This window comes from Coloeus monedula (assembly GCF_965178545.1).
Source record: "Coloeus monedula genome assembly, chromosome: 22".
NCBI classification, from domain to species: domain Eukaryota; kingdom Metazoa; phylum Chordata; class Aves; order Passeriformes; family Corvidae; genus Coloeus; species Coloeus monedula.
In genome coordinates, this window is record NC_138802.1 from 4,167,602 (window position 1) to 4,179,071 (window position 11,470).

At 47.1% G+C, this 11,470-nt stretch overlaps 2 protein-coding genes across 2 annotated transcripts in view; both read left to right on the top strand.

Annotated features, from left to right (window-relative positions):
* CAMTA1 (calmodulin binding transcription activator 1) overlaps positions 1-1,936 on the top strand; it is a gene marked incomplete at its 3' end in the record, with an annotated part of 231,869 nt that extends 229,933 nt beyond the window's left edge. Inside the window, exon 24 of the mRNA XM_082295872.1 lies at positions 1,904-1,936. Coding sequence (XP_082151998.1) covers positions 1,904-1,936 — 33 coding nt within the window. The remainder of the gene's footprint in view (positions 1-1,903) is intronic.
* Positions 1,937-7,324: 5,388 nt separating this feature from the next.
* VAMP3 (vesicle associated membrane protein 3) lies at positions 7,325-11,020 on the top strand. The gene is made up of 5 exons (XM_082295842.1): positions 7,325-7,423; positions 8,623-8,704; positions 9,300-9,458; positions 10,062-10,113; positions 10,858-11,020. Coding segments are annotated over exons 1-5 (315 nt in total). The 5' UTR covers positions 7,325-7,421; the 3' UTR covers positions 10,878-11,020.
* The last annotated feature ends 450 nt before the right edge of the window (positions 11,021-11,470 follow it).

Below are 11,470 nucleotides of genomic sequence, written 5' to 3' on the forward strand. Positions count from 1 at the left end.
TCTCTGTGAAGTTGTAGCAGGCAGTCAGGCTCGGCATAGCACTGTCCAAGTAGGAACTGAGAACCCCTGGTGCTGCCTTGTGCCTTCCTCAGCCTGGGGACCAGAGCACTGCTTGGCACCTGGGAGAGCCTTCTGGGCTCCGGTTCTGGGCTTGGATTTCAGGAATGCCGGGGCCCCTTCAGCAGTGGCCATCAGACTCTGAACACACTGTGTGCATTTGGACTAGCAGAGCCCTCTGTCTTTCCATACATGATATTCTCCAACAGTGGAATTAAGATAATTAGCAAAGGTCTAACCTGCATACAGGTTAGTCTGATTTGACCCCTGTTGGCCACATTTCACTAATACTGAGAATGCATTTGAGTGCTAGAGCTTTAAGTCAGCTAAAACAGAGGTAAAAGTAGCCAGCTCCCTTTTCACTGTAGTTCTGACTAACAGTACATGCAGAAAAATGACTAAATAAAACGTGAAATGGAGGTGTATTTATAGAGATCAATTTATAGCCTTCATTGTATCCTTATATTAGCAGGCTGATGCAAGAGCCAGAAGATGTGTGGGTGTAAGTCTACGCACAGTAGCTACAAACTGTCACTGCTGCTTCTCAGCTCTCCTGACATGTTTTATTACTTTTATTTACTTGGGCTTTGTTAAATGCTTTCACTTGTAGCTGGTTGCATTACACAGATTTGCATCTCTTACACTATTTTTTTGTATTACACCTTTGTTACTTGTCCTTTCAAGTTTTTGCAACATCACATGAGCACTTGAGGCTGTACATGCTTAGCTAGATCGCCTTTCATTTTGAGCTGTAAACTGCTCCTTTTGTGGGGAACTTTCCCTTGCAGGAGCAGAGGAAGGACATGTAGAGGCAGGTGGCAAAGGGACCTCACTGCAGAGGAAATCCCTGCAAGCGGAGGCAGAGCCAGCCCCAAGCACAGCTGGGCACCTTTTGTTTTAGGGGCAGCATGGAAATACCTCTGGATTTGGTCTGGCTCCTCTGCAGGGAGCCTGCACTGACACACAGCCAGGTTCTCAGCCTGAGCAGAGGTTTTGCTGCTGCCCAGCTCCAGTGCAGAGCTGTTTCACTCAATGGGATTGAAATGATTCCCTTTTCTTCATCCTTTAATTTAATTTTTAACTTTCTTGGCTTTCAGTGATGGTTTAGTTCTTGTGCTGACAGGTTAGAAGAGGTAGGGTATGGCATGCATTTGAGAGAATTGAGAACTGGGGCATGAGGCCACATCTAGGAAGAGTGACTTCCACACTGTAGGTTCATCTCCCTTGGCACACAGCATCCTGCACTGCTGGGAAAATACACCAGCATGCTACCAGCAACATAAAACGTACAGGCACCAGCAGCTGGAGTACTTGTGAAACAAAGTACCTTTCTTCACACCCATACCGGTTCTTCTGCTTGCACATAAATACTTTCTTACGTTAAATCCTTGTATCAGCACCAGGCTTCCTTTCCAAGCTGGACAGACTGATTTTCCCCCACTGTGCTGTCGCTGCCTCAGCACTGTGTGGAGAAAAGGGCTCAGCACTGAGCAGCCCCTTTGCCACGACAAATAGGAAGCAGCTGCAGGGTCAGGCAGTGAACAGCAGTCCGGGAAACCTCAAGCAATCAGGCCAACACCAGAACAAAACCCAGCTGTAGTTGCCAGTACTGGGGGAGAACATTAACTGGAACCAAGTGTCTCTCCAAACGTGTTTGTCTGGGATCTCCAGTGGTCCATTCTTGCGCTTCCAACTGTTTATGGTGTTGGGAAGGCGTTACCCTCCTGCCATGTCTCTGGGAGCTGCCTCTTCTGCACGGGAGGTTGGAGTGATGAATCCTTGTGATTGTTCTGTCTTCAAGAGATTTGTAATAGAAGTGTTACATAGCTCCTCTTTGTTTTTTCAGAGTGAAAGAATTGAAAAAGGCCAAGGAACTTGAAGATACGCAGCAGCATCCCGTAGCAATGTGACATTGCTTTTCAGACTGTTTTCATTTTCTGTTTTTAGCAGAGACATGCAACAACAACAAAAATACCCACTGCAGTTCTGGAAATACCAGCTGCAGGATTTTAACAGTAATGTTTTGGTCATTGCATTTGCACTTTCATGGACAACTTTTAATTTGTTCAGCAAGACATCTTGGAACTCAATCTTCTGTTGGATCGTGGGGAAAACAAGACACCAGGAGGAAATCGTGAGTTGCTTCATTCTCCGAGAAGGAAGGAAGAAGCGATTAATTATCCTTTTCATATAGGGCTGTATTAAACAACATGTGGAACTGTACAAATATTATACCAAAAATATTGTTCAGAAAAGGTGGGAATGCACAAGCAACACAAGAATGCTGTTCCTGCACCTGTCAGTCATCTCCAAGAAACTGAAGCTTTGAGAGTCTCAGTGGAGGGGCTTAGATCAGTACATCTTTATTGGGTCCATGCATCCTCATTTCCTTCGCACTCCTGTCTTTTGTGTTTTATTTAAACCTCTACAGCACACTTAATGCAACTTTTTAAATCTGCAGGTTTTTAATACATCCCGTGGGAACTTACAGGAGGGGTTGGTGTATGAGAGACACGGGTATTGCATGAGGAACAGAGAGAGCAGCTTAAGCAAGTTTTACACATTTTTTTTTGTATTTTTACTAGAACCTGCAAACATATCAGCTGTCATGTACTTTCTCTCATGTTCAGCACTTTATTTTCTAGCCTTACCTTCATGTACTATTGTTTTAATTAAGTTCTTAAATAATTTGTAAAACATGTAGCTTTTTCTCTTATGTACTTGTCAAACCTCTTGTCATTTTGCAGTCACGTACATATGTTGCCTGGACATTTTATGCCACCTAAAGATCAGTGGTGCTGCATTCTGGCCAGTAAATTTCTTATTTTGGCTACTTCATCAAAATCTGGGCAGTTTCTGTATATATAGAAGGTAGAAATGGAAAATGAGAAAAAAATATTTGAAAGGGAATATATTGATTAATTACTAAATATTTTATTCACAAAGGGTCAATAACTTGGCAAGATAAAATTATTATTTGTATAGTTTTGTCTGAATGAACGAGAAGAGTGTGGATGTATTGTTTGTACATATTGTATATATTAAAGAGATATGTGCATGAACTCAAGAAAAAGAAATGAACAAAGCAAAGCATTAGTGGCTATGGTCTGTAAAATGAAACAAAAACTTTATTTCACTATAAGAAACTTTATTTTAAATGTTCTTTAGAAGAACATTTTTGCTAAAGCATGACTAAATGGCAAAAAAAGAGCTACTGTATTTAGACTTAGGAAAAAAAGGCAGAGCAACATTACTTTAAAAAAAAAAAAAAAAAAAGAAAAAAAGGATATGTTTACATTTGATTTTGGCTACCAGGAGTTTGGTTCAGTTGGGTTTAATTTATGTATTCCTTCCTTCTTTTTTTTTACCCCCGTCTTTTTTTTTTCTTTTTTTTTTTTTTTTGCCAATGGTGCCAAGTAATGTGAATGCTAATATTGCTTAAGAAAATTAAGTTACTTTTGCAAAGCAGATAATCATAAGAGTACAAAAACCGTATTTAGCTTAACACCATACACTCACTCCAATAAAGAACACTTAGAATGAACATAAAATGAAAAAAAAATAAATAGTACGAAAGTAGAAAATATGTTTCACATTTTCATATCTCCTGCTGGAAGTCAGAAAATGTAATAAAAATTGCACAAAAAATTTTAAAAAATTAAGTAAAACTTAAAAAAAAGATGCAAACTGATCCTGTAGGGGTGTCATGGTATATTGCTATTTCCACATAGTGAGGAGCCAAAGAAATTAGATTTTTTTTAAATTGAACTACTAATTTAAAACTGTCACAGATTCTCAACAATGGGAACCAGTTCTGATCTTCATTACACAGGAATGTAAGGGAAGAAACTCCTGAAGTCCGTGTCATTACTTGTGGGTCACGTACATGTGTCTGAGATCAGAAACTGCTCCTGTCTGTCTCGCTCATGGCAGTTTGAAATTTCTGAATGAACTTGTGTAAATTTGAGATTGTTAGTTTTGGAATAGTTGTTCTTGCTTGATCCCGGCCACCAACTGCAATGTTTAAACGCAAGGCTTGTTGTGAAGCCAAAAAATATTCACACATAAGAAGCTTTGAAACTGGTGTCTTTAAAAGAAGAGTAAAAACAAAGATTGTGGCAAAAAAAACTGGGGTCAGTGCTCTTGGTGCCTTTTCTATAATTGTACCTGTTTTTAATTACTTCTTTTCACTGCCAGCATTGAATTACAGTAGATGTGCTATAGCTCATTACCAGAATTCTCTTGTACATTTCTGAACTGCTGCTTTATGACCTGATTCAATTTTAAAAAAAAGGGAAAAAGGCGAAACAAATGGCCTGGCGCTCGCACTGTGCCTGTGGGCAGCCTCGAAGCCTCGATTTACTGTCTGCAATTGGAATCTTAACCATCAAATTTTCCTCTCACGCCAAAACAGAACAGGAGACGCTGAAGAATCTCCTTTGGAATGAATTGGAAATGCTCTGTATTAGTACTGGAAGAACTCTTGACATTTTGAAACTGAAATATTGCACCCATTAACGAGTACGTAACAATATAGAATTGATCTGTTCCTAACAAGAGTAGTGACCTCAGTGGAAATGTTTTAACTCCTTGTCTTTACAGAAAATGATTCAGTAATATACAGAGCTATTTCAAATTACTCTTCCAGATCCATGGGCCTGGTGGTGTATCTACTAATCTAGATCCTGCTTCAGCCAAACGTTTAAGCCTGTACTGGCTGTTAAACATGCAGGCAGTTCTGCAGCACAGCTCCAGGACTCCCGGCATGCTTGAAGCCAGGTACAGCTCCCAAGTGCTTTGTTGTGTCGGGCCGTAACCCTTCAGTGTGTCACTGGGGAGGGAGGAGCACTCCCTCACAGTGAAGTGATTCTTCAAACCCTCTTCGTGGTTGTGGAACTTAACATTTTCACCTAAGATAAGTAAGTGCAGCTTTCTAGGAAAATTCAAATTCCCAAGTGCCAGGAGCCAGATCTTCTGTCTTCTGATAATAGAATCGCTCCTTTGTGAAACACATTCGACAGCAGTAATACTGTGTGAAAGAAATACAGAATATAACATGAACCCCCTCTCTGGTTGCACGCTTATGGCAGTTCCACACAATAGCTGGTGCCCAATGGGGGGTCCCCAAGACTTGCATGTAAAACTAGTATAGATGTCTTCTCTTTTGTAAGTTTTATTTTTGTAACTGTGCATGTAAAGCATCACTGAATCAATGGATCTGTTGAAGAACTCAGCTGCTGGAACCATGCAAAATGTTTTGAATTGCCCTTAAAATATGGAAAATGTTTTCTGAATGCTTTATATTCTTTCTGCTGTAAATTAAAAAAGAAAATTTCCCCATACAAAGTGTGTGCCTTCTTCTGAATACATCTCTTCCATCCTACTTTGAGAGCGAAGTAATCCTTTAGTCACTGTAAGGAACCACAAAAAAAATGTTTCTGCTCTACATGACCTGCTTGTAAGTATATTGCATCTGATTTTTTACGGGTTGTAGTGTGACAGTCCACAGCCTGCCCATGAGCAGGTGCAGCCCCCAGAGCTTTGTTTGCAGTTCCTCTTCAGTGGACAATCCCATCCAGGGTTTTCATGAGAAACCATGTAGACCTGGTAGCAAAATGCTTAATCCTACAGTGTACACAAAGCAGAGTCAAATGGCAGAATTGAAGAGGGCTGCTGATGCAGAAACCTAAGAGATGCAGTCATTACTGCACTAATCAAATACGCAGCTTACATGAACTGGTCCTCAAGAATGAAACTTGCACCAGACTACAAGGCTGGCCCAGCAGGCAAAACCCAAAACCGGGTTTAGTAAATCAATCGTCTGGTCAGTCTGAGACTATGTTAGTACCATTTATGAGCAAGCTCTTCCAAAACTCAGCTCCGCAACAGCAGATGAGATTTCATTAAGAGAGTTTCTTGACTGCAGACAAAGTTCAATTATGTTTCTCTTTAAGAATAAATCAGCATTTAACTCTCCAAATTGCTCTCTCATTTCCCCCCATTTTTCCATTTTACATGGCTGTTAATTGCTGGGTTCTTTACTATCGCGGCGGGTTGACCGTCCTGAAAGCAGACAGACACCCACCAGCTGTGTCCACTCCCACACCTCCTCCCTTATCCCCAGGGGTATGGCGGGAAAGAACTGGAAGACTAAACATGAGGGAAAAGAATGCTTGGGGTGAGATAAAGTTTAATAAGGGGAAAAAGAGAAATCACAGCACGTGGTGCAAAGGCAGCCAGTGCCTCCCTCCCACCAGTGCCTTGCGGAGGGCGATGTTCTCTGGAGGAGTAGCCCCGGGACTCCCACGGGAGCACCGCCAGCAGCAGCCGAACCCCGGCGTGTGACCGGCCCTGCTCTGGTCACCGACAGCGGCGTGCGGGTGCCGGGGGAGCATCGGCTCCAGCCCCGCCGGCACCCGGGGCAGCGAGCGCGGGGACGAGGACAGAGGAGAGCCCCGGGCCGCCCGCGGACACCAGTGACAGCACCACGAAATGCACGTGTCTCTGTGTCCGTGTGTGTGTGTACGTCTGTCTGTCCGTGTGTGTGTCCGTGTCTGTGTGTGTATCTGTGTGTCCGTGTCCGTGTCTGTGTATTTGTGTGTGTCCGTGTCCGTGTCTGTCCGTGTGTCTGTCCCCGTGTCTGTGTGTGTATCTGTGTGTCCGTGTCTGTCCCCGTGTCTGTGTGTGTATCTGTGTGTCCGTGTCTGTCCGTGTCTGTCCCCGTGTCTGTGTGTGTATCTGTGTGTCCGTGTCTGTCCCCGTGTCTGTGTGTGTATCTGTGTGTCCGTGTCTGTCCGTGTCTGTCCCCGTGTCTGTGTGTGTATCTGTGTGTCCGTGTCTGTCCCCGTGTCTGTGTGTGTATCTGTGTGTCCGTGTCTGTCCGTGTGTCTGTCCCCGCGCCCGCTCGCGCCGCTCCGTTGTTGCCGTTGCCGTTCCCGTCGCCGACCTGGGCGGGCAGGGTCGGCACAGCGCCCCCCAGCGGCCGCAGCCCGCGGACAGCGGCCTGCGGGGGCACGGCCATGGCCCGGCCCCGCCCCAGCCCCCGCCCCGGGGCCGGCCCGAACCCGCTCCCGAGCCCCGTCCCAGGCTCCGCCCTGAGCCCGCCCCGATCCCGCCCTGGGCCCCGCTCATCGCCTCCGCCCCGATCCCGCCCTGGGCCCCGCTCATCGCCTCCGCCCCGATCCCGCCCTGGGCCCCGCTCATCGCCTCCGCCCCGATCCCGCCCCGGGCTCCGCCTGTCGCCCCCGCCCCGATCCCGCCCCGGGTCCCGCCCCGTGAGTCGTCAGCGCGGGGCGCCGCGCGCAGTTCCCGCTGGACCCGCCCGGGTGCTCCCGCTGTGGCCCCGTTCCCGTCCCGCCGTCAGGATGTGAGTGCGGGGCGAGCGGGGGCAGCTGGGGAGCGGGGCGGGAGCAGGGCCCGGTCCGGCGCCGCGGGCGGGGGCTCCGGGAGGGGCTGCGCGGAGGGGCGGTCGCGGCCGGCGGCGGAGGCGAGGCCCGGCCCGGCCGTGCCTTGGGCCTCGCCCCCTGCGCCGCTGCTCGGGCCGGTACCGGGGCGCTGGCCTGGGCTGCGCTGGCCGGGCTGGCCCGCCAGCCTCGGTCGCGTCTCAGAGCGGGGCCCGCCCTGCCGGGAGAGCGCCTGCTGGGCACCGGGGCGTTGCTCTGTTCGGAACCTCGCAGGAAGCCAGTGTCATTTCCGAGGCTGTTCACCTGGAACTGGCACTGAAGCAGCACCGAAGGGTGGCGGCAGTGCCAAAACAGTGATACTGTATTGTACAGGGCCGGCTCTGAGCCTTGTCCTGGGTCACGCGTTGTGCCTGTACTCACTAGATGCAAGTTAGAAGCCAACGTGCAAACGTATAAATACAGGAAACAGTAAGACTGGGCTGTTTGGAGTGCCAGGATGCTCTAAACAAGCATCTGATGTGGAAGAACATGGACGAGGAAATTGAGTACAGATAGTTCCAGAGAGACGCATTAAAAACCGGCCAGGTGGTGAAAAAGTAATGAGGAGTATGTGCAGAAGCTCTTGCATCCATTACAGAGTGTTGTAGCTGGTATAAAGAACTCTGTTATGAATTCAAAGCTTACCAAAGGTAAATTCTTGTATTCGGCAAATACTTGTTTCTTCTGGTGCTTTCTCTTGCTCTTTACCAACCATTTCAAAAGAATAGAGAAGCATTGCTGGAAATCACATAGTTAGTATAAGTATTAAGGTTTTGCATTTAATTTTTTGTAAACTACTGTTGCTTGAAACTTAGTACTTGTGTTCATATGGGAAAGCAAGGACACCCCTGAGCCCAAACTTCTCATTCTTTGAGCCCTATGGACCACTGTTGGAACTGTCCCCTGCCTCATTGCAAAGTGTGGTATTAGCAAGCCACTGCTTCCTCTTAGCACAGCAGGCAATTTGTTGACAAGATGTTTGGGACGGTGCGTGACTTGTGCCCATTGTCAGCTGTTAAATCACCATTTCTCCAGTAAGAAACTGCCCTGTATTTATTCCAATGATACAAGTTCCCTGTTTTCAGGACTGTCAGATGTATAATGATGACTTTCTTTACTGCAGGTCAGCCAACGTCCCTGGAAGCTCAAATATGGCTGCTGGAGGCAATCGCCGGCTTCAGCAGACTCAACACCAAGTAGATGAGGTAAAAGTCTGGTCTGATAGTAGTGTCATCCTCTTTCTGCAGGAAACCTATGTAATTAGAAGGGATATTTTTGCTAAAGCAGTTTCCCCTTCATTATATGAAGGGGAAGCAGAGAGAAGTTCCCAGTGTCCAAACACTAGCTGCAGTCTTGGTGCTTGAGGATTTGACATAAGTAAAGATAAAAACCTTTGCTTACAGAGAATTAAGTTTCTTTCTCATCAGTAGCCATGAAGCTGACTGCCAAAGGTGATTTTTGTGGAGTCCGAAAGCCAGGCTGGCTGGCAGGTTTTTTTTGATGTGGTTTACTGTCATGTTTATATGCCTCAACTCCTTCTGAAGCAAATCAGGAATTATTTCCCAGGTTTGAAGGAATGCCAGCACTACTGACTTTTTAAAGTAGGCACTAGGGGCTTCTAGCCACAGGTGAATTTCATAGTTTTCTTTAAGCTTATGACTCCATATACTAAAAGGCAGTAGCTCCTGCTTCTGTGACAAGAAAACACTGAGTACCACGTGTTGCTGTCTGTTGGCTGCAAGTATGTTCCATTGTGTGTCACACAACTGGTAACTTACTGTAAGCATTGAACTGCTCTAGGTTGTTGACATCATGAGAGTGAATGTGGACAAGGTATTGGAGCGAGATCAGAAGCTGTCAGAGCTGGATGACCGCGCTGATGCCCTGCAAGCAGGAGCTTCCCAGTTTGAGACCAGCGCGGCCAAGCTGAAGAGGAAGTATTGGTGGAAGAACTGCAAGGTAACCTTGGCTTGTGTGCTTACACTGTGCAGTATTGCAGGTCAGCATCTCAAAAGGCAGAAAAAGTTTAGCCAATGTTATTTAAGTTAAAGCATGGCTCAGTGGCTGGGTGAAGTAACAACAAGCTGCATTACTGGCCATGCTGCCCTATGCAGGATCTTGTCTAAGATGGTAATGGCCAGAGGGGAAGCACGTCAGTAATCTGAGGCTTTGAGAAACAGGAAGAAAAGGCTAAAAATGCATAGGTTGAATTAGTGTGCAGGAAGTATTAGAAAGTGGAAGAAGCTCACTCAGACTCCTGTACTTGTAGCTGTTGCCAAAGGTTGGAGTCGTCTTTGGTGAGTAACTAAACAGCTTGTGTATTCCCTCGGGACAGTGTTTATGGGGAGAAAACCATATCGCTCTGTTTGCCTGTGTGCATGGCCTGCCATCCCTGAGTGCTAGTAGTGGACTAAGCTTGCTGACTGAAGAACTTTTGCTTGCCACATTAAATCTGACAAACAGTGCTAAAAGTCCCTTGCAGGGGCTGTTTTCCTGTACCCTGAGGGGCAGTCGATGCTGTTGCATGGTGTGTAGTAAGTGTTGTATGGCTTTTTTTCACAGATGTGGGCAATATTGATAGCTGTTGTTGTCATTATCATCATCATCATTATCGGTAAGTTTGACCAAAATGGGGATTTCTCCTAGATTTGGAATGGATGGTGTTAATTTGCTGACTGGTACAGTTTAAGCAAAGCCAGGATATTCAGGTGCAAGTATATCCAACATGAATTTGAAATAGCAGTGATGGATTTAATAATTGCATGCAGTGAGTGGCAAACTGTGATAACGTGGGAGCTCCAGTACCAGAATCTCAACCACGAGTGAGGGTGACAAAGGTGAAAGTGGAAATAGGAAGGACTTGGAAACCAGGAACAGACTTGGGGGTTTTTTTTAAAGGTGCCTGTTGCGGAAATGTAACATGAGATTCCACACGCCTTCCTTGTCTGAGAACCGTTATCATCTGCCTTGGCTTCTTGCTAGAGGAACCTTCTTTGGTGTGGCTTTGTGTAGAGGTTTTGCTGCTGGGTGAAATGAGAGACTATCGTTGGGGTTAGGATAGAGAGCCAGGGACTGTATGGTTCAGTCTTTGAGTCTTCATGTAATCGCCAAGTATTTAATGGGAAGACAAAGTTTTTCAGTTTGTGCTATAACAGTAACAAACACAGCAGTAACCATTGACATCAGAGACGTAGTCCTGGTGTGCAAGCACAAGGGAAAACTACAACTAAGAAAACCAACATGGGCAAATTCTTAGATTTAAGAGGGATTTATCTCTGTTATCTTAAATTCTTAAAATACACTATTATTATGGTGAGGTGCTGAAGGACATCGTCCAACCTTTTTCTTCTCTTTGTAGTCTGGAGTGTGTATTCATGAGTTACAAGAAGAAACTCAGATCAACTGAACGTGCCTTTGAGAATCTTCTTCAGCCTCTCCACTTCAAACCTGCTGCCTTCTCAGCCCGTTTACTGCTGTTTAAAGCAAAACTATTTTGATTACTGAGATGTTAACTAACTTTACTGGTCGCCTTAAGACACTCCTGTCATTAATTACTAACCAGCACAGCTCACCACTCTCACAGTGCCTTAATGAACCGGGGCGCGGAGCTGCCGGGGCGGGCCCGGCTCCGGGGTCCCGCCGGGCCCCGCCCCCCCCGGGGCCCCGCCCCCCCCGGGCCCCGCCCCCCCGGGCCACGCCCCCCCCCGGGCCACGCCCCCCGCCCAACCGCGCCCCGGGGCGGGGCGGCCCTGCACGTGGCGGCGGGGCATGCGCGCGCACGGGGGCCGCGTGCGGCGCCGCGTGAGGGGCGGGGCGGTGCCCCCGCCCGCGCCGGTCCCGCCCCCCGCGCGCGCTCTCCTCCAATAAAGCGGCTCTGACCCCGCCCCCGCCTCCTCCTCTGTCCGCGGGGCGCGGCGCACGTGGCGCGGGTGTGTGGGAGCGGGGCCGCCGCGTGCGCCGCGTTACGTAAC